This window comes from Microchirus variegatus (genome assembly GCF_963457635.1).
Source record: "Microchirus variegatus genome assembly, chromosome: 10".
In the NCBI taxonomy this organism is placed as follows: Eukaryota; Metazoa; Chordata; class Actinopteri; order Pleuronectiformes; family Soleidae; genus Microchirus; species Microchirus variegatus.
In genome coordinates this window covers 840,949-864,627 of record NC_139811.1, presented here as the reverse complement: position 1 = coordinate 864,627, position 23,679 = coordinate 840,949, and the positions used below count along the sequence as shown (strand labels likewise).

The window sequence follows — 23,679 nt, the reverse complement described above, 5'->3', positions numbered from 1 at the left end:
ACCATCACCACTCCCCCTCCAACCACCACCACCACTCCCCCTCCCACCACCACCACCACTCCCCCTCCAACCACCACAGCCCAGCGTGAGTTTTTAATAATTCATTATTTTGTACAAAGTCAGTATTAACTGAGATATGATGGCGATGATGACGTCATGGTCTCAGGTTTATGAACCTTATAAAACACCTGTCGCTCGTCTCTGCAGCTGTGGTTTGTGGCCAAGCCCCGAAGAATCCTCGTATCGCGAACGGAGAGTCGGTGTCGACAGCCGGCGAGTGGCCGTGGATGGCGAGTCTTCAGAAGAATGGAACACATGTGTGTGGTGGGACACTGGTGGCTGTGGACGCTGTGCTGAGTGACGCCAGCTGTTTCTCAAGGTGAGACACCTGGACAGACGTCATGGACAGAGATCTTTTTCTCCTCTCCTGTCCACGTCCATGCAAGAAAAGCCAACCCCCGCACCGAAAGCCATAATCTTGCAAGGCTGAGCAGACAGTAGGGGGCAGTGGAGAGTCATGAAACCGATTGACTTGTCCTCAGTCCTCGTCATGTTGTCCCTCTGTGTCTCAGCTCACCCACAGTGTCTCAGTGGACCGTCGTCCTCGGTCGTCTCCAACAGAACGGGTCCAACCCCTTTGAGGTGATAACGAAGGTGACCAACATCACCATGAGCAACCAGACTGGCGATAACATCGCAGTGCTGCACCTGGAAGCTCCGCCCACTCTGTCCGACTACATCCAGCCCATCTGCCTGAGAATCGGACAGACGTTTGGCGTGGGCTCGGCGTGCTTTGCCGCCGGCTGGAGCTCCGGGCGAGGAGGAGGTGAGTCCACGTGAAGACACGCCCTCTGCATGGTCTTTAGATGAAACATGACACCATTCACACGTTCATTCTTATTCTCCAACCTCAGAGGAACAAGTTCTGCAGGAGATCCAGACGTCAGTGGTGGATTGTGGCAACGCGTCAACGACCGACAGCATCTGTACGCAAGACTTCACTCTGGAGCAGGTGAATTATGGGATGTTTTTTAAAGTGTGGTTGTGTGAGATAGTGACACGAGCTGAGAATCAGAGGAGGACAGTTTTTAACTCGGCTTTAAAACTGTGTTTAGTCACATATTGATTTTTATGCTTCCACACTTGCACTTGCCACGATGACCAACAGAGGCCGCCAGAGGCTTGTTGCATGAATGAGGTGAAGTCTGAATCTGTCATCTCTGATTGCTTTGTTTATGCCCAGTAAAGTTCAAATCTTTACATTTCAGTAACTCGTGGGCCACATGTGGACCCCTGACCCGAGGATGTCCATGTCGAGGGTCAGACGAGGTCAAATGACATAAACTTCACCTTCAGGGTTCATTCTTTCACAGCAGCTCCTTCTGAATCAAACCCTAATTCGTTTGCTCGGTCAGTCCGGTTAGTTTGTGGACGTGTGAATGTGCAACCGAACTCTGACGAGCATCAAACGTGAACCAAATTCAGGAAGCGGACTGCAGTGAAGGGCATTGTGGGTAAACAAGCGAAACATACGTGTGCAGAACGATAGCTTGGAAAAATGTGTGAGTCTGTTGTTGCCGTGTTTGTGTGTCGTGAGTTCTTCAGTTTCTGTCAAAAGAAAAATGATTGAGCTTCATTTGACTCACGGGCCTTTAAAAGAGAAACAGAATGAAGAAGTGTTGGTCATTTCCGTGGCTCCTGTGTGTTCAGGGAGATTCTGGCGGTCCACTGATGTGTAAGGACGGCTCCTGGTTCCAGGCGGCGGTTTTATCGTCTGAAAACAACTCCAGGAGAAGAACACGAGCGACCAACGTGAAAGTCTTCTCCTCACTCACCAAATACAGCAGCTTCTTGTCTAAGACTCTGGGGGCGCTCTTGTCTCCAGCCTCCACCAACAGCACCAACAGCACCAACAGCACCATCAGCACCATCAGCACCAACAGCACCATCAGCACCACCAGCACCACCAGCACGGCTGCTCCTGACACCAACAGCACCAACAGCACCAACAGCACCAACAGCACCACCAGCACGGCTGCTCCTGACACCACCAGTGGGGGCGCTCTCCCTCACCCCTGCTCCTTCTTCCTCTTCCATGTCCTCGTCCTCTCACTGTGTCTCCTTCTGTCCTCATGAACAAACCTGTTCATGGGTAGTTTTACATGAAGTGACTGACACAGATGAATGTAAACGACGGGAGGTGTAATAGCCATCAGTGACCACCAGGTGTGGGTTGGTTTTTGCAGACCTTCTGGAGATGATGATGATGATGATGATGATGATTATCTATGAGATTAAGATTTTTGGAGCGAGACTCTTCTGTGTTTGACTCAAACATTAAAGCACGGCCGTTACGAGGTGAACAAAGCAGGCTAACACACATTTGTCCTCATGGACAAAAAATGTCCAGTTGAAAACTGAAAATTTAAAATATCTAAATAAATCCATAAAATGATCTGGACATAAACTGTGGGAAATACATTTTTTTCCTGTTCCCGTGGGGGAGTTTTTAGTGTAAGGTTTTCTGTATGTTCAAAGATAACAATTAACCAACACTCAAGCTGTGAACAAATGATGGGATTGTAACCCAGGGGTCATCACGAGGTGCACATGATAGCATCTGTGGGTCATAAACAAAGTGTGTTGTCTTGTTGTAACTTGGATGTTTTATGGTGTTTGTAAGATGCTTTGATGTGACTGTATATATGTTTGAGCTCTCTGAAGCAAAGGCAGAGAACATTTAGACCATCTTGGTGACAGAGTCTCTCCTTCATGCATGAAGTAAAGACTTGATTTACTCACAACGATGACTCCAGAGAAATTTCTTTCACAAAAAGAACAGCGCCACCTACTGCCAAAATGACATGGTTTTGGTAACATAACGTATTATTGATTGACAGGTGCTCGGCCGTCGTCTGTCCACCATGATATAAAACGTGTGAATTCTCTTCTGTAAATCACAAAGACAGAGCTGCTGTTCTGGTTTGGAAAAGAAAACAAAGGCGTGAACGTCGGGGTCGAGTCATCTTTGATTTCTCTTCTCGTGTGACTCTTGAAAAAAACATTTTAAATTGTGAGTTAAAAACCAATAATACCATTCAATCACGTCCATAGTTTGGAGACGGCCACGTGATTGACAGCCACGTGATTGACAGACGTGTGATTGACAGTCACGTTATTGACAGACGTGTGATTGACAGTCACGTTATTGACAGACGTGTGATTGACAGTCACGTGACAAACAGACGTACCTTACGTTAATGGAAAGACAATATTTTTCTTCTGTGTTGATACAGGAGACGACGTTCAGACACGGATGAAAATCAGTGATTTTAGCTCACAGGAAGACAGGAGCTGCTGGTCTACTGCTGCCTCGTGTGGTCACTTTGTGTCACTGAAGAAAGTCTAAAATAAATATTTTAAAAGCCGAATTCACAAAATCGGACATTTGAACTCAGTGATGGAGGCAGCAGTGGATCAACAAGGAAAGTTGCGTATGTGTTGCACACTTGAAGAAATATCACTCTCAACAGCGTGATGGGAAAGATTTTCACATTTATTCAGTCTTTTGCAAACTATGACTGCTCACTTCACAAATGCGACTGCTTCCTTTCTTCTCTCGCAGCAACTACTTTCTAACTTTCTTTGATTACTGTTCTTAACTAACGTGCAACTGTTATTCAGTGGTCTCATAGTGCCATCTCTTGGCCAAAACATGTAACTACATAGTACAAGGGGTATGCCACACTCTCCCCTGCTTAACTAAATGTCGTCCCAACATTTTCAATTTCAGTCCATTCTGTTTTTAACAGTTTGATTAGTTTCAGGTTAGAGTCCATTATCCAAGACATATATCTCACGTTATTGTTATGTGTTAAACAGTGGAAGTCATTGTGCACTACGACTACCATCTATTCACTCCGCTGTGTACACGGGTAGCTAGTAGCGTGGCACCTCACCCCGGATGGCAGGGGGCGACCACTGTGTTTATACGCCTGGGTGATAACATCCACAACCCAGTGCGAGGGTCGCTGTTTGGAGAGAGCTGTGCCAGGTGGATAGGTCGATTGAGGTTCAACGATGACAGAACCTTAGGAAGGAAGGACATATTCGGCCACAGAGTGACACACTGTGCCATCAGAGCTCCACTTCAGACATGAGTCGCTCATGGAGAGAGCATGTAGCTCCCCAACACGCTTTGCTAAAGTGATGGCAAGGAGAAGGGCAGTCTTAGCAGACACCCAGAAGGGGGCCACCAATAGCAGTATTTGAGGGATCAGAGGCATCGGTGGAAAGGCATAGAGAAGACTCTCTGCCCAATGGTGGTCAAGAGCATCCTGGCCAGAGGACTGGTCTCCTCTGTCAAGGAGAACCAGAGGGGGAAATGGGTCAACTCCTCTGTGGCAAAGAGATCCCACTCTGCCCTGCCGAAGACGTCCCAGATATAGAGCACCACCTCTGGGTGAAGCCGCCACTCCCCCGGGGGAGGCTTGCAACATGATAGGAAGTCAGAATCACTGATTGTCTCAATGGGGTTTGGTGCAGGAGAGTGAGTGGTTTACAAAAGTCTGTTTCACAGTGAGATAAAGACGTGAAACATGTTCTTAAAACATCGTAAACTTAAACTGACAGAGATTTTATGACACAAGTCACTTTTTCTTTTGTTCTTTTGCATTCAGCTGCGTCCATTACATTCATGTAAAGAACGACTGACTTTAATTATATGTACACACACACACACACACACACACACACACACACTGAGTTTCTGTATGAAATCACTCTGCTGCTCGTGGTTTGTTCTCTGATGTTGTTCGACCAGTTTGTTCCTGAGGAGGAAGTGCTGCACATAATAATGTTGGATAATGTTCATCAACTCAGATCCAAAGTGAAAACAAAGCAGCAGTTATGAAGGTCATGCTATTTTAAAGCGTTATGTCATTATCTAAGACAAACCTGAAATACCTGAGTAAATGTTGAGACAGACGAGGAAATGATCTCGTCTTATAATGTTGGATGTTAGCGTCGATGACATCAGACGCTGATGTTGGACATTGGGGTTGATGTTGGACGTTGGCGTTCGATGAAGTCGGACGCTGATGTTGGACGTTGGCGTCGATGACTTCAGACGCTGATGTTGGACGTTAGCGTCGATGACGTCAGACGCTGATGTTGGACGTGAGCGTCGATGACGTCAGACGCTGATGTTGGACGTTGGCGTCGATGACGTCAGACGCTGATGTTGGACGTTGGCGTCGATGAAGTCAGAGGCTGATGTTGGACGTTGTCGTCGATGACGTCAGACACTGATGTTGGACATTGTCGTCGATGACGTCAGACGCTGATGTTGGACGTTGGCGTCGATGATGTCAGACGCTGATGTTGGACGTTGTGGTCGATGACGTCAGACGCTGATGTTGGACGTTGGCGTCGATGACGTCAGACGCTGATGTTGGACGTTGGCGTCGATGACTTCAGACGCTGATGTTGGACGTTAGCGTAGATGACGTCAGACGCTGATGTTGGATGTGAGCGTCGATGACGTCAGACGCTGATGTTGGACGTTGGCGTCGATGACGTCAGACGCTGATGTTGGACGTTGGCGTCGATGAAGTCAGAGGCTGATGTTGGACGTTGTCGTCGATGACGTCAGACGCTGATGTTGGACGTTGTCGTCGATGACGTCAGACGCTGATGTTGGACGTTGGCGTCGATGATGTCAGACGCTGATGTTGGACGTTGTGGTCGATGACGTCAGACGCTGATGTTGGACGTTAGCGTCGATGACGTCAGACGCTGATGTTGGACGTGAGCGTCGATGACGTCAGACGCTGATGTTGGACGTTGGCGTCGATGACGTCAGACGCTGATGTTGGACGTTGGCGTCGATGAAGTCAGAGGCTGATGTTGGACGTTGTCGTCGATGACGTCAGACGCTGATGTTGGACATTGTCGTCGATGACGTCAGACGCTGATGTTGGACGTTGGCGTCGATGATGTCAGACGCTGATGTTGGACGTTGTGGTCGATGACGTCAGACGCTGATGTTGGACGTTGGCGTCGATGACGTCAGACGCTGATGTTGGACGTTGGCGTCGATGACTTCAGACGCTGATGTTGGACGTTGGCGTAGATGACGTCAGACGCTGATGTTGGACGTTGGCGTCGATGACGTCAGACGCTGATGTTGGACGTTGGCGTCGATGACTTCAGACGCTGATGTTGGACGTTAGCGTCGATGACGTCAGACGCTGATGTTGGACGTTGGCGTCGATGACTTCAGACGCTGATGTTGGACGTGAGCGTCGATGACGTCAGACGCTGATGTTGGACGTTGTCGTCGATGACGTCAGACGCTGATGTTGGATGTTAGCGTCGATGACATCAGACGCTGATGTTGGACATTGGGGTTGATGTTGGACGTTGGCGTTCGATGAAGTCGGACGCTGATGTTGGACGTTGGCGTCGATGACTTCAGACGCTGATGTTGGACATTAGCGTCGATGACGTCAGACGCTGATGTTGGACGTTGTGGTCGATGACGTCAGACGCTGATGTTGGACGTTGGCGTCGATGACGTCAGACGCTGATGTTGGACGTTGGCGTCGATGACTTCAGACGCTGATGTTGGACGTTAGCGTCGATGACGTCAGACGCTGATGTTGGACGTTGGCGTCGATGACTTCAGACGCTGATGTTGGACGTGAGCGTCGATGACGTCAGACGCTGATGTTGGACGTTGTCGTCGATGACGTCAGACGCTGATGTTGGATGTTAGCGTCGATGACATCAGACGCTGATGTTGGACGTTGGCGTCGATGAAGTCAGAGGCTGATGTTGGACGTTGTCGTCGATGACGTCAGACGCTGATGTTGGACGTTGGCGTTCGATGAAGTCGGACGCTGATGTTGGACGTTGGCGTCGATGACTTCAGACGCTGATGTTGGACATTAGCGTCGATGACGTCAGACGCTGATGTTGGACGTGAGCGTCGATGACGTCAGACGCTGATGTTGGACGTTGGCGTCGATGACGTCAGACGCTGATGTTGGACGTTGGCGTCGATGAAGTCAGAGGCTGATGTTGGACGTTGTCGTCGATGACGTCAGACGCTGATGTTGGACGTTGGCGTCGATGACGTCAGATGCTGATGTTGGACGTTGGCGTCGATGATGTCAGACGCTGATGTTGGACGTTGGCGTCGATGACTTCAGACGCTGATGTTGGACGTTGGCGTCGATGACGTCAGACGCTGATGTTGGACGTTGGCGTCGATGAAGTCAGAGGCTGATGTTGGACGTTGGCGTCGATGACTTCAGACGCTGATGTTGGACGTGAGCGTCGATGACGTCAGACGCTGATGTTGGACGTTGGCGTCGATGACGTCAGACGCTGATGTTGGACGTTGGCGTCGATGACGTCAGACGCTGATGTTGGACGTGAGCGTCGATGACGTCAGACGCTGATGTTGGACGTTGGCGTCGATGACGTCAGACGCTGATGTTGGACGTTGGTGTCGATGACGTCAGACGCTGATGTTGGACGTTGTCGTCGATGACGTCAGACGCTGATGTTGGACGTTGGTGTCGATGAAGTCAGAGGCTGATGTTGGACGTTGGCGTCGATGACGTCAGACGCTGATGTTGGACGTTGGCGTCGATGACGTCGGACGTTGTCGTCGATGACGTCAGACGCTGATGTTGGACGTTGGCGTCGATGACGTTGGACGTTGTCGTCGATGACGTCAGACGCTGATGTTGGACGTTGGCGTCGATGACGTCAGACGCTGATGTTGGACGTTAGCGTCGATGACGTCAGACGCTGATGTTGGACGTTGGCGTCGATGACGTCAGACGCTGATGTTGGACGTGAGCGTCGATGACGTCAGACGCTGATGTTGGACGTTGTCGTCGATGACGTCAGACGCTGATGTTGGACGTTGGTGTCGATGACGTCAGACGCTGATGTTGGACGTTGGCGTCGATGACGTCAGACGCTGATGTTGGACGTGAGCGTCGATGACGTCAGACGCTGATGTTGGACGTGAGCGTCGATGACGTCAGACGCTGATGTTGGACGTTGGCGTCGATGACGTCAGACGCTGATGTTGGACGTTGGCGTCGATGACGTCAGACGCTGATGTTGGACGTGAGCGTCGATGACGTCAGACGCTGATGTTGGACGTTGGCGTCGATGACGTCAGACGCTGATGTTGGACGTTGGCGTCGATGAAGTCAGAGGCTGATGTTGGACGTTGGCGTCGATGACTTCAGACGCTGATGTTGGACGTGAGCGTCGATGACGTCAGACGCTGATGTTGGACGTTGGCGTCGATGACGTCAGACGCTGATGTTGGACGTTGGCGTCGATGACGTCAGACGCTGATGTTGGACGTGAGCGTCGATGACGTCAGACGCTGATGTTGGACGTGAGCGTCGATGACGTCAGACGCTGATGTTGGACGTTAGTGTCGATGAAGTCGGACGCTGATGTTGGACGAGCTAAAATCACTGGTTTTCTCTATGGGCTTTGGTGTGGGAGAGTGAGTGGTTTACAAACATCAGTTTCCTGTTGTTAAAGTCCGTCTAACAGTGAAGATAAAGACGTGAACGTGTTCTTCAGATGTCGTGGACTTAAACTGACGTAGATGGTGGACACAGGGGGCGCTCACAGCTCAGTCAGTGCTGCACCATGTATCATGAGCTCATTCACACTCACACTTAATAACTTCTCCAGCATCAGCAGCAGCTGTTTGACTGACAGATGGTGGGCGTGTGCTGACAGGTGAATGACAGGTAGAGAGAGGTGTGTTTGTTGTTGTGTTGTGTTGTGTTGTGTTGTGTTGTGTTGTGAGAGAGAGAGAGAGAGAGAGAGAGAGAGAGAGAGAGAGAGAGAGAGAGAGAGAGAGAGAGAGAGAGAGAGAGAGAGGTGAAGGTTATTAATGAGTCAGATCAGACGCTTCACACTTTCAGCCATGACTCTCTCCACAGCCACAGTGGTGTGTGTGACCACTCTGTTCACTCTGCTGACGACACCAGGTAAGGACTGAACACACACACACACACACACACACACACACACACACACACACACACACACACACACACACACACACACACACACACACTGTTTTTACGGTAAAAAACTGGCAGCTGTGGTTGCCAGAATTCTACCGTAATAAACACGGTTGAACCTTTTCTTACATTACGGTAAAAGGATAGAACTACTGCTGATGTTACGGTAAATACGGTTGTTGATTTTTTTCAATATTCTACCATATACACACCTTTTTTTGTGTGTTTTTTCCATATATTTAACGTGAAAATATTGTATAAGTAAAGCATTTCTCCATGAAATAATGTGTAATGTGAAATAAACAGCCTGTACTAACATAAAATACCACTTTATTCATTAAAAACAACAAAAAAAACCCACTTATTTTAAACGGTAAAAAACTGGCAGCTATGGTTGCCAGTTTTTTACCATAATAGTAGGGAGGTTAAGTGACTTTTGACTTCAAGTCATGATGCAAATGTCCCCTTTGGTATGGAAGTACATTAGGACCATACAAATAAATGTATCCTAAGACACAAGTGAGATCACACTTTGTATCGGAAATAAACACGTTTTTTCAAAAATGGCCGCCAATGTGTCGAAAATACTCTTGAGCCCATATCTTTGCTTCTGTTATAGCTACAATGACAAATTTGGTGTCAAAATGTACATTTTGGGGGTCAAGGAATCTAATAAAATAGGTTTCAAGTTTAAGAAACCAACATTTATCCCCTTATTATGACAATTGGTGGTAAAAACGCACATTTCACATTGTGTCATCAAACTGTGTCATCAAAGTGACTTTATTTATCTTTTCCTTCAAAAACATCAATGTTGTATTTAAGCAGTGCAGCTACTTCTGTACATTACATTTGTCCTAAGTAGCATGAGATTTTGACCAGTCAGGAGTAGCTTATGCATCAGTTCCTGCGACAACACATCCCATCTGTGACAGCTGTTCAAGGTCTGAGGTGAAAGGTTAACACTTTGAGGGACACATGATTTACCCATTGAATAGAAAAATGTGTTTAATGTTATATAACTAATAACTAGCTAACTAGTTAGCTTGGGTAAGGGTTACCCTACAGATGGAAAAAACATTAGATCCCTCTTCATCATTCAAGCTGCGAAACAATCCTGAAAGATTGCAGTCGTGTAACAAAGAAGCTGTCGACAACATCCAGGAGCTGAAGACATGAGGGGATCTGCCTGAGTTTATAGTGGATATTAGTGGTGGTAGTCAGGATGCAGTTCAGCTGATGATTCAAGCTGATTGTTTATCCTCAATGAGTTGCTTGAATATGTCGAGGACTATCGTTGCTCAGGGGAATCACTGGTGATGTGTGACTTGACAGCCTTCAATGACGAGCATATTGCTAATCTCGGATTTATAAACATTAAATGCAACACCACATGCCTTCTGGAGGATATTGAACGCCTGATTCCTGACATCAGATCAGTCCAAATTAATTGTGTCTGGTCCCTTGTATTTGATGATGACCTGAGCAGAGCTGTTGTTGACATGAAAAATAACACATCTACTGATGTCTCCATCATCTTCCAAGCAGCCAAAATCTTTCGGCAAGAGTATCTCCCCATGAATCATGCTTTTACAGGTTCCTTCCCAACTTCATGTGAAGCTGATTCTATCCCTCCCATGCTGAGATCATTCTTACACATGCTTCTTGATGGATCAGGTATTGATCAGCCATCTCCTGGACCTGAGAAATCCCAGGATGCAACTTCCATTGGGCAGCAAATAATATTCAACTCTGCAAGATGCAGCTCAGAAACCAGCTTCGCTATATCTGGCAATGAAACTACACCAGCAAAGTGGTAGTAGATATCTGGTGGAGACCATGCATTAAAGAGGATGTGTGTCATATGACCGCTTGAAAACATTCAGCATAGAGTTAGCGAATTCGGTGATCAGTCACTGGAGCAGATTGGTGTTGTGGTCCCACCACAGGCAGTCAAGGTTATCAATAGTGGTTTAGATAACATTGACCACAGCCCATCATCAAAAATAGCAACATTAGCCCTCCATGGTACATGCATCAGCATCATTCAACAGCACTTCTCTTTAGACAGTCAACAGACTGAGAATCTGACTGACATCCTAGATCCAGCTGAAATGGGGAAGAAGCTTGTGAAATCCTTGCCACCTCACTAAACAACAATGGATCTGGATGTGTCACTGCCACCTGATGAGGTTTTGTATGTTCCTGCCCTGAATACCAACAGTCATCCTCATCCAGCCTCCCGTCCTCTCATCAGTGTGATTGAAGAAGGTTAGAGAGAGGTTAGTGGTTAGAGAGAGTCAGAAACCTTCTTGTGAAAGAGAACCTTCAATCCGGAGAATGGATCTCATGGGCTGCATATTATGCTAGCATCACAGAGGCTACTTCAACCCCTTGCTTGGCATGCAATAAAAGTACTCAGACAAACAATCAGCTACCTTAATCCAGGTCAGACACCAGTAATGGTACCTTATCAACCACTCCTCACACTGGCCAAGTAACTTTAGTGGAAGTTTCCCTAGACAGAGCTTGGCGAGGATTCCTTTCTGGTAACATTGGGGCCAATGCATACAGAGAAGATGCTGTGGAGTGTGTCTGGTGACTGACTGGATGGCAGCGGGTGAACCACAGCTCTTACTTAAAGTGGCATCTCGATTTGTGTTAACTAGGGATGCACCTATTGTCAGTTTTTGGGCCAATTGCAATTTCCGGTTATTCAGGGAGTTTGACCTGCCGATACCGATTTTAACTTCTCTTTCTGTCGACTCTCTGAGTTAACTTGCTATCTCCTCCTCTCCACCTGCACCAGCTCATGTCTTAACGTGTGTTGCTGTTGAGGCGTGCTGTTGATCATGTGGTGTGCACGTGCATTTGACCGCCATATCTCTGTCTGACCGGCCCGGTCGCCGTTCATGGCCGGTCACGTGAAAATTGGCCAATTCTGGTCACCAGCCGATCAATCGGTGCATCCCTAGTGTTAACCACATTTGCAGAACCCGATACGTGCATCAGGTGTCTGGAGCTACTCTCTATGTGCTCATGAAGATTATGATCAGTACATGGAGCTATGCAAATGTTGCATGCAGAGGCAGCCTTGCATGTCTCTCTGTGGATGTCATGGCTCATGTTCCCACAGTGGTACAGACATATAGGGAATCATCTTAGTGTTGTAAATGGAATGTGTTTTTGGCATGCGTTTTTTAAATTAAAAAATGTATATTTTACCTCCAATTGTCATGGTAAGGAGGATAGTATTATTATATATTATATAGAATATATAATATATTTTTAGTCTTGGAACCTATTTTATTGGATTCATTGACCCCAAAAATTTACACTTTCACACCAAATGTGTTATTTTAGCTATAATAGAAGCAAAGCTATGGGCATCTCAAGTACGGTCGGAGACCATTTTGAAAAAGATTTGCGTATTTTAGATATAAATTTTAATTTATTTCTATGGCCCTTTGAAGTCAAAAGTCACTTAACCTCCCTACTATAATACGGTAAAATTGTTTCTTCTATCACGGTAAAGGTTGGAGAATTTTTCCATATTCTACCATATAAATAACTATGCCTTGCCATATATTTAACGTAAAAGTACTGTATAAGTAAAGGTTTTGCGTAATTAATACAATGGTTACTAAGTTTAACAGTAATAAAAAAACATTTTTTACAAAAAAAAACCTGCAAAAGATACAGTTTTGGCTCTTAAAAATATGACGGTATATTTCCATAATTACTACAGTGCAAGATTATTTAAGATAAGATAAGAAGTCCTTTATTCGTCCCGCAGTGGGGAAATTTACAGTGTTACAGCAGCAAGACAGTAAGGATAAGGATAATAAATAATAAATAATAAACATGCATTACCAAAAAGAAATAGAATCTATAAAGTACAATATATAAAGATATTAACACTGACTATAAAAATAGGTTTAAAAATAGAATGTACATTACAACCGGTCTGCAGAATATACACAGTATGCACATGGTATTTACAGTGTAAGGAAACAAGGCTGAGCTATTAAATAAGGATATTAAATAAGGATAAGGATATTGCACTAAATGTAATTTTTACAGGAAAAAATATGCAAAAATGACTGTTTTGGGAAATACATATATTTACGGTAATTCACTGTTACAAAAACTGTATTATAGTATTTGTAAGTTTACGGTCTTTTTCTGTCATGGTTTGACAGTCCATCCATCCATCCATCCATCCATCCATCCATTTTCCACCGCTTATCCGGGGCCGGGTCGCGGGGGCAGCAGTCTGAGAAGGGACGCCCAGACCTCCCTCTCGCAGGACACTTCCTCCAGCTCTTCCGGGGGGACCCCAAGGCGTTCCCAGGCCAGCCGGGTGACGTAGTCACTCCAGCGTGTCCTGGGTCTTCCTCTGGGTCTCCTCCCGGTGGGACATGCCCGGAACACCTCCCGAGGGAGGCGTCCAGGGGGCATCCGATTCAGATGCCCGAGCCACCTCAGCTGGCTCCTCTCGATGTGGAGGAGCAGCGGCTCTACTCCGAGCTCCTCCCGGGTGACAGAGCTCCTCACCCTATCTCTAAGGGAGCGCTCCGCCACCCTGCGGAGAAAACTAATTTCAGCCGCTTGTATCCGGGATCTTGTTCTTTCGGTCATAACCCAAAGCTCATGACCATAGGTGAGGGTAGGAACGTAGATTGACCGGTAAATCGAGAGCTTTGCCTTTCGGCTCAGCTCCTTCTTCACCACAACGGACCGATACAACGACCGCATTACTGCGGCTGCTGCACCGATCCGCCTGTCAATCTCACGCTCCATCCTTCCCTCACTCGTGAACAAGACCCCAAGATACTTAAACTCCTCCACCTGAGGCAGGATCTCTCCACTGACCCGGAGGGAGCAAGCCACCTTTTTCCGGTCGAGAACCATGGCCTCGGACTTAGAGGTGCTAATTCTCATCCCCGCCGCTTCACACTCGGCTGCAAACCGCCCCAGCGCATTCTGGAGTTCCTGGTTCGTAGGAGCCATCAAGACCACATCATCTGCAAAGAGCAGCGATGGAATCCAACCGCTCCCGAACTGGACCCCTTCCGGCCCCGGCTGTGCCTAGAAATTCTGTCCATAAAAATAATGAACAGAACCGGTGACAAAGGGCAGCCCTGCCGGAGTCCGACATGCACTGGGAACAAGTCTGACTTACTGCCGGCGATGCGAACCAAGCTCCTGCTCCGGTCGTACAGGGACCGCACGGCCCTTAGCAAAGGGCCCCCGACCCCATACTCCCGGAGCACCCCCCACAGAATGCCACGAGGGACACGGTCGAAAGCCTTCTCCAAGTCCACAAAACACATGTGGACTGGTTGAGCAAACTCCCATGAACCCTCGAGCACCCTGCGAAGGGTATAGAGCTGGTCCAGTGTTCCACGGCCAGGACGAAAGCCGCATTGTTCCTCTTGAATCCGAGGTTCGACTATCGGCCGAACTCTCCTCTCCAGTACCCTGGAATAGACTTTCCCCGGGAGGCTGAGGAGTGTGATCCCCCGATAGTTGGAACACACCCTCCGATCCCCCTTTTTAAAAAGAGGGACCACCACCCCGGTCTGCCATTCCAGAGGCACTGTCCCCAACCGCCACGCAATGCTGCAGAGACGTGTCAACCAGGACAGCCCTACAGCATCCAGAGACTTAAGGTACTCAGGTCGGATCTCATCCACTCCCGGTGCCTTGCCACTGGGCAGCTTCCTAACCACCTCAGTGACTTCAGCTTGGGTAATGGATGAGTCGACCCCTGAGTCCCCAGCCTCTGCTTCCTCTGGGGAATGCGTGTCAGTGGGATTGAGGAGATCCTCGAAGTATTCCTTCCACCGCCCAACGATGTCCCCAGTCGAGATCAACAGCTCCCCACCCCCACTGTAGACAGTGTTGGCGGAGTACTGCTTCCCCCTCCTGAGGCGCCGGACAGTTTGCCAGAATCTCTTCGAGGCCGACCGGTAGTCCTCCTCCATGGCCTCCCCGAACTTTTCCCAGACCCGAGTTTTTGCTTCTGCGACTGCTCGGGCCGCCGTCCGCTTGGTCTGTCGGTACCTGTCAGCTGCCTCAGGAGTCCCTCGAACCAACCAGGCTCGATAGGACTCCTTCTTCAGCTTGACAGCATCCCTTACTTCTGGCGTCCACCACCGGGTTTGGGGATTGTCGCCACGACAGGCACCGGAGACCTTACGACCGCAGCTTCGAACAGCCGCGTCCACAATGCTCAGCTCAGCCCCTCTCTTCACCCGAGTGTCCAAGACATGCGGTCGGAGGCCAGATGACACGACCACAAAGTCGATCATTGACCTCCGGCCTAGGGTGTCCTGGTGCCACGTGCACTGATGGACACCCTTATGCTTGAACATGGTGTTTGTTATGGACAAACCATGACTAGCACAGAAGTCCAATAACAAAACACCACTCGGGTTCAGATCGGGGAGGCCATTCCTCCCAATCACGCCCCTCCAGGTCACACTGTCATTACCCACGTGAGCATTGAAGTCTCCCAACAGAACTACGGAGTCCCCGGTTGGAGCACTTTCCAGTACGCCTTCCAGGGACTCCAAAAAGGCCGGGTACTCCGCACTGCTGTTCGGCCCGTAAGCCGAAACAACAGTGAGAGACCTACCCCCCACCCGAAGGCGGAGGGACGCTACCCTTTTGCTCTGCGGGGAGAACTCCAACACATGGCGGCTGAGCTGGGGAGCTATAAGCAAGCCCACACCAGCCCGCCGCCTCTCACCTTGGGCAACTCCAGAGTAGTAGAGAGTCCAGCCTCTCTCAAGGAGTTGGGTTCCAGAGCCCAGACTGTGCGTGGAGGTGAGCCCGACTATTTCTAGTCGGTATCGCTCCACCTCCCGCACAAGTTCAGGCTCCTTCCCCCCCAGCGAGGTGACATTCCATGTCCCCATAGCTAGGATTGTTGTCCCGCGATTGGGCCGTCGGGGCCCCCGCCCACGACTGCCACCCATATCACATTGCACCGGCCCCTTATGGCCCTTCATGTGGGTGGTGGGCCCACTTGAAAGGGCGCCCACGTCGCTCTTTCGGGCTGAGCCCGGCCGGGTCTCGTGGGCAAAGACCCGGCCACCAGGCGCTCGCCTGCGAGCCCCCCTCCCGGGCCTGGCTCCAGGATGGGGCCCCGGTAACGCCAGTCCGGGCGACGTACTCGTCTTGTTGTAGCATTTTCTCATAAGGGGTTTAGTGAACTGCTCTTCGTCTGATCCGTCACCTAGGACCTGTTTGCCTTGGGAGACCCTACCAGGGGCATTAAGCCCCGGACAACGTAGCTCCTGGGATCATACGGATACTCAAACCCCTCCACCACGATAAGGTGCCAGTTCAAGGAGGGGTGGTTTGACAGTTTTTAACTGTAAAGTCTACGGACATTTTTTACAGTGCACACACACCTTAAAGGGTTAAAGGCTACCTGACTTCTTCAGGTAGCCTTTAACCCATTGACGCCGGGAAAGCAGCTGCGCGTTTTATTCTCTCATAGACGCCAGTAAAGCAGATGCGTCAATTTTCGGGTGTATCAGGGTTCCTCGCGACATTGTTTTGAAATGACTTCTCACAAACATGGAAGACTTTGACAGCGGAGAGATTTCTGAAGGCAGTGATTTTGAGGACTTTCGTCTTCGATGACGTCATCGCTGATAACTTTGGGACCGGGATTTATGGTTAAGACATAATTATGTTTGAAGACGGCGATAAATACCACCGTAATCGACGGAGTGTTTACGACCGCGCACCAGGGCTGACAGTGGATTTACCTGCAGATGCCACAGCAGCATCATCACCGTCACATGTGAAGCAGACTGTTACAGTCATTACATGCTGTTCTTGTTCTTCACACTCCATCAGGACTAAATCAAGGCCCTGACACAAGTTGATATGACTTTATTTTCCTACTGTTTTTTAATTGAAAATAGTTATTCACTTTAATTTTACATTTTTTTATCAACATAAACTAAATTTCACAGGAAAGCCACAAGTGTAAGCTCTCAAATACTTTTTTAATTGTGTTCCTATATCTGCTGCAGAGGCTGAGAAATCAGTCATTTAGTCGCCATTGACTCTCAGGTTTGTTTTAGAGGAAGTTTTTCCAGGCTCTTCAGGCCTTAATGGGTTAAACATATGTCTGCTGGGATTGGCTGGAAAAGTTGGGATTGTCCTTCACATGTTTTTCTTTGTTCTTGTTTTTCAGAGTGCCGTGCACAGCTCAGTGGTAAGTGGTTCCAGTCTCTATCACATGTCATATATCACGTCATACTGTAAAGTGTAAACGTGGGTGTGTCGCTCACCCTGAGCCTCTGTCCTGTCAGTGTGTGGCAGAGCTTCACTCAACACCAGGATCGTTGGAGGTGATGTGGCCATCGAGGGCAGCTGGCCCTGGCAGGTCAGCCTGCAAAGGGGGAGTCACCGCTGTGGAGGATCGCTCATCAACAGTGAGTGGGTTCTGACAGCAGCTCACTGGTAAGAAGTGACCAAACCAACACTGGTGATCACCAACAGATATGGACACTGAAAAATCTCTAAAGGTTTCTCCTCTAACTCTGCAGTGAGATCACCAATGGCACGGTGGTGTCTCTGGGCCGTCAGACACTAGAGGGAACCAACACTAACGAAGTGAGTCGGATCGTGATCCAGGTCATCAATCATCCCAACTACAACTCGTCCCCCTTTAACAATGACATCGCGCTCCTGAAGCTCTCCTCACCTGTTACCTTCAACAACAACATCCTCCCCGTCTGCCTGGCTGCTTCAGGCAGCAGCTTCCACAACGGCACCAGCTCCTGGGTCACCGGCTGGGGAAACATCGCATCTGGAGGTGAGTCTTAGTGTGACCTCCATCGTTTGTGTGAGTCAACAATTATCCTCAGCACAGGAGGAACCGGGAGAACCTGGAGAACCTGAAGACGTTTCTATTATTTTCAGTCTATGACGTGTTCAAAACAACCCAAAACTCGGAAAAAACACCACTGACACTGAAACCAAAATGAACAGTTGTGCAACAGTTGTCCTTGAACCCATCACACGTCTTACATTATGTTGTCAGTGCGTATTCTCGCCACAAGTAAAAAAAAAAGCTCATAGATTTCCAAGCGCAAGCTAGGCTATATTTTTATATCTTCAGAATGGACATTTACAAATGTAGTTTACAAACTACAGCGTTAGCGTCCCTGGAGCAGCAGCAGGAGAATCCGAGGACCACCTGCCAACCCTCAGTCTTAGCCAGACTGGGTTGTGAACCCGAGTCTCGTCACATTTCTGCTATTTCCCCCCCAATAAATGGCCCATCCCACCCATCAATGCCATCACTTAAAAAATGGACAACAACTGGTCAGTGCTGGCTTCAGAGCATCACTTTAATGCTTTAGAACAGTTTTGATATAAAAAGAGAAGCAGTCGATTTGATGTTTGTTGACAGTAATTCTGATCTATTCAGTTTTCTCTCTGTCCGTGGAAAGCTAACAACGACAAAAACAAGAGCTTAGCTCAGTGGACTGTTACGCGAGGTTCTTTCAGTTCTGTTACCAGCACACTACTGCGCTTTGCTGCCTCAGCATTATCAAGTTTATTTGTGTTACGTGGAGTTGTGTTTAATCCTGAAAGAAAGAAGCTGGATAAATAACAACCACAGAGCTGCTACAGAGCTACAGACGTCACATGACTCTGTTCATTTAAACTGATGAACTGATGATCTGACTCTTCTGTGTCTCTTTAGTGCCTCTTCCTTCTCCAGGAAACCTGATGGAGGTGGAGGTGTCAGTGGTGGGGAACAGACAGTGTTCCTGTGATTATAAAAACATCATTGGCATCACTGACAACATGATCTGTGCCGGATTACGAGCTGGAGGGAAGGATTCCTGTCAGGTGCTCATTTCATCTCCTGCTTTTGTGTCAGATGTAACTTCCTGTGAAGATTCTATCGCCTGAGTTGTTCTTCATCTTCTTCTTCATCTTCTTCTTCTTCTTCTTCTAGGGAGATTCAGGTGGTCCAATGGTGAGCAAACAGGGCGAGCAATGGATCCTGGCAGGAGTGGTGAGTTTTGGAAGAGGTTGCGCTGAACCTAATTTCCCAGCAGTCTACGCCAGAGCGTCCCGCTATCAAGCCTGGATCGAGGCTCAGATCACCACCGACCAGCCAGGTTTCGTCTCTTTCACTTCCACTGGGACTGACAGCGACCTGTCAGTCAACTGCTCAGGTCTGCCAGCTCCTCCCACCACCACCACCAGTCCCCCTCCAACCACCATCACCACTCCCCCTCCCACCACCACCACCACTCCCCCTCCAACCACCACCACCACTCCCCCTCCCACCACCACCACCACTCCCCCTCCCACCACGACTCCCCCTCCCACCACCACTCCCCCTACAACCACCACCACCACTCCCCCTCCCACCACCACCACCACTCCCCCTCCCACCACCACTCCCCCTCCAACCACCACCACCACCACTCCCCCTCCCACCACCACCACCACTCCCCCTCCAACCACCACCACCACTCCCCCTCCAACCACCACCACCACCACTCCCCCTCCCATCACCACTCCCCCTCCCACCACCACCACCACTCCCCCTCCCACCACCACTCCCCCTCCAACCACCACCACCACCACTCCCCCTCCAACCACCACCACCACTCCCCCTCCAACCACCACCACCACCACTCCCCCTCCAACCACCACCACCACCACCACTCCCCCTCCCACCACCACTCCCCCTACAACCACCACCACCACTCCCCCTCCCACCACCACCACCACTCCCCCTCCCACCACCACCACCACTCCCCCTCCAACCACCACCACCACTCCCCCTCCAACCACCACCACTCCCCCTCCCACCACCACTCCCCCTCCAACCACCACCACCACTCCCCCTCCAACCACCACCACCACTCCCCCTCCCACCACCACTCCCCCTCCAACCACCATCACTCCCCCTCCAACCACCACCACCACTCCCCCTCCAACCACCACCACCACCACTCCCCCTCCCACCACCACCACCACTCCCCCTCCAACCACCACCACCACTCCCCCTCCAACCACCACCACCACTCCCCCTCCCACCACCACTCCCCCTCCAACCACCACCACCACCACTCCCCCTCCCAACACCACCACCACTCCCCCTCCAACCACCACCACCACTCCCCCTCCCACCACCACCACCACTCCCCCTCCAACCACCACCACCACTCCCCCTTCAACCACCACCACCACTCCCCCTCCAACCACCACCACCACTCCCCCTCCCACCACCACCACCACTCCCCCTCCAACCACCACCACCACTCCCCCTCCAACCACCACCACCACCACTCCCCCTCCCACCACCACCACCACTCCCCCTCCAACCACCACCACCACTCCCCCTCCAACCACCACCACCACTCCCCCTCCCACCACCACTCCCCCTCCCACCACCACCACCACCACTCCCCCTCCAACCACCACCACCACTCCCCCTTCAACCACCACCACCACTCCCCCTCCAACCACCACCACCACTCCCCCTCCCACCACCACCACCACTCCCCCTCCAACCACCACCACCACTCCCCCTCCAACCACCACCACCACCACTCCCCCTCCCACCACCACCACCACTCCCCCTCCAACCACCACCACCACTCCCCCTCCAACCACCACCACCACTCCCCCTCCCACCACCACTCCCCCTCCCACCACCACCACCACTCCCCCTCCAACCACCACCACCACTCCCCCTCCAACCACCACTCCCCCTCCAACCACCACCACCACTCCCCCTCCCACCACCACCACCACTCCCCCTCCAACCACCACTCCCCCTCCAACCACCACCACCACTCCCCCTCCCACCAACACCACCACTCCCCCTCCCACCACCACCACCACTCCCCCTCCAACCACCACCACCACTCCCCCTCCCACCACCACCACCACTCCCCCTCCAACCACCACTCCCCCTCCAACCACCACCACCACTCCCCCTCCCACCAACACCACCACTCCCCCTCCCACCACCACCACCACTCCCCCTCCCACCACCACCACCACTCCCCCTCCCACCACCATCACCACTCCCCCTCCAACCACCACCACCACTCCCCCTCCCACCACCACCACCACTCCCCCTCCAACCACCACAGCCCAGCGTGAGTTTTTAATAATTCATTATTTTGTACAAAGTCAGTATTAACTGAGATATGATGGCGATGATGACGTCATGGTCTCAGGTTTATGAACCTTATAAAACACCTGTCGCTCGTCTCTGCAGCTGTGGTTTGTGGCCAAGCCCCGAAGAATCCTCGTATCGCGAACGGAGAGTCGGTGTCGACAGCCGGCGAGTGGCCGTGGATGGCGAGTCTTCAGAAGAATGGAACACATGTGTGTGGTGGGACACTGGTGGCTGTGGACGCTGTGCTGAGTGACGCCAGCTGTTTCTCAAGGTGAGACACCTGGACAGACGTCATGGACAGAGATCTTTTTCTCCTCTCCTGTCCACGTCCATGCAAGAAAAGCCAACCCCCGCACCGAAAGCCATAATCTTGCAAGGCTGAGCAGACAGTAGGGGGCAGTGGAGAGTCATGAAACCGATTGACTTGTCCTCAGTCCTCGTCATGTTGTCCCTCTGTGTCTCAGCTCACCCACAGTGTCTCAGTGGACCGTCGTCCTCGGTCGTCTCCAACAGAACGGGTCCAACCCCTTTGAGGTGATAACGAAGGTGACCAACATCACCATGAGCAACCAGACTGGCGATAACATCGCAGTGCTGCACCTGGAAGCTCCGCCCACTCTGTCCGACTACATCCAGCCCATCTGCCTGAGAATCGGACAGACGTTTGGCGTGGGCTCGGCGTGCTTTGCCGCCGGCTGGAGCTCCGGGCGAGGAGGAGGTGAGTCCACGTGAAGACACGCCCTCTGCATGGTCTTTAGATGAAACATGACACCATTCACACGTTCATTCTTATTCTCCAACCTCAGAGGAACAAGTTCTGCAGGAGATCCAGACGTCAGTGGTGGATTGTGGCAACGCGTCAACGACCGACAGCATCTGTACGCAAGACTTCACTCTGGAGCAGGTGAATTATGGGATGTTTTTTTAAAGTGTGGTTGTGTGAGATAGTGACACGAGCTGAGAATCAGAGGAGGACAGTTTTTAACTCGGCTTTAAAACTGTGTTTAGTCACATATTGATTTTTATGCTTCCACACTTGCACTTGCCACGATGACCAACAGAGGCCGCCAGAGGCTTGTTGCATGAATGAGGTGAAGTCTGAATCTGTCATCTCTGATTGCTTTGTTTATGCCCAGTAAAGTTCAAATCTTTACATTTCAGTAACTCGTGGGCCACATGTGGACCCCTGACCCGAGGATGTCCATGTCGAGGGTCAGACGAGGTCAAATGACATAAACTTCACCTTCAGGGTTCATTCTTTCACAGCAGCTCCTTCTGAATCAAACCCTAATTCGTTTGCTCGGTCAGTCCAGTTAGTTTGTGGACGTGTGAATGTGCAACCGAACTCTGACGAGCATCAAACGTGAACCAAATTCAGGAAGCGGACTGCAGTGAAGGGCATTGTGGGTAAACAAGCGAAACATACGTGTGCAGAACGATAGCTTGGAAAAATGTGTGAGTCTGTTGTTGCCGTGTTTGTGTGTCGTGAGTTCTTCAGTTTCTGTCAAAAGAAAAATTATTGAGCTTCATTTGACTCACGGGCCTTTAAAAGAGAAACAGAATGAAGAAGTGTTGGTCATTTCCGTGGCTCCTGTGTGTTCAGGGAGATTCTGGCGGTCCACTGATGTGTAAGGACGGCTCCTGGTTCCAGGCGGCGGTTTTATCGTCTGAAAACAACTCCAGCATAAGAACACGAGCGACCAACTTGAAAGTCTTTCCCTCACTCACCAAATACGGCAGCTTCTTGTCTAAGACTCTGGGGGCGCTCTTGTCTCCAGCCTCCACCAACAGCACCATCAGCACCAACAGCACCACCAGCACGGCTGCTCCTGACACCAACAGCACCAACAGCACCATCAGCACCAACAGCACCACCAGCACGGCTGCTCCTGACACCACCAGTGGGGGCGCTCTCCCTCACCCCTGCTCCTTCTTCCTCTTCCATGTCCTCGTCCTCTCACTGTGTCTCCTTCTGTCCTCATGAACAAACCTGTTCATCGGTAGTTTTACATGAAGTGACTCACACAGATGAATGTCAACGGCGGGAGGTGTAATAGCCAACAGTGACCACCAGGTGTGGGTTGGTTTTTGCAGACCTTCTGGAGATGATGATGATGATGATGATGATGATGATGATGATGATTATCTATGAGATTAAGATTTTTGGAGCGAGACTCTTCTGTGTTTGACTCAAACATTAAAGCACGGCCGTTACGAGGTGAACAAAGCAGGCTAACACACATTTGTCCTCATGGACAAAAAATGTCCAGTTGAAAACTGAAAATTTAAAATATCTAAATAAATCCATAAAATGATCTGGACATAAACTGTGGGAAATACATTTTTTTCCTGTTCCCGTGGGGGAGTTTTTAGTGTAAGGTTTTCTGTATGTTCAAAGATAACAATTAACCAACA

At 50.0% G+C, this 23,679-nt stretch overlaps 3 protein-coding genes across 3 annotated transcripts; all 3 read left to right on the top strand.

Annotated features, from left to right (window-relative positions):
• Positions 1-60: 60 nt before the first annotated feature.
• On the top strand, positions 61-2,136 carry LOC310933038 (serine protease 27-like; the record flags this gene model as incomplete). The annotated part of the gene is made up of 5 exons (XM_083896460.1): positions 61-85; positions 208-379; positions 573-826; positions 915-1,012; positions 1,711-2,136. The coding sequence occupies exons 2-5, from the start codon at positions 288-290 to the stop codon at positions 2,134-2,136; spliced, it is 870 nt and encodes a 289-aa protein (XP_083752586.1). The 5' UTR covers positions 61-85; positions 208-287.
• A 6,838-nt stretch (positions 2,137-8,974) lies between these two features.
• LOC310933037 (prostasin-like) lies at positions 8,975-19,271 on the top strand (the record flags this gene model as incomplete). The annotated part of the gene is made up of 7 exons (XM_083896459.1): positions 8,975-9,038; positions 17,296-17,316; positions 17,414-17,564; positions 17,651-17,919; positions 18,817-18,965; positions 19,075-19,150; positions 19,237-19,271. The coding sequence occupies 7 exons, from the start codon at positions 8,975-8,977 to the stop codon at positions 19,269-19,271; spliced, it is 765 nt and encodes a 254-aa protein (XP_083752585.1).
• A 1,945-nt stretch (positions 19,272-21,216) lies between these two features.
• On the top strand, positions 21,217-23,248 carry LOC310933036 (tryptase gamma-like; the record flags this gene model as incomplete). The annotated part of the gene is made up of 5 exons (XM_083896458.1): positions 21,217-21,241; positions 21,364-21,535; positions 21,729-21,982; positions 22,071-22,168; positions 22,868-23,248. The coding sequence occupies exons 2-5, from the start codon at positions 21,444-21,446 to the stop codon at positions 23,246-23,248; spliced, it is 825 nt and encodes a 274-aa protein (XP_083752584.1). The 5' UTR covers positions 21,217-21,241; positions 21,364-21,443.
• Between the last annotated feature and the right edge of the window lie 431 nt (positions 23,249-23,679).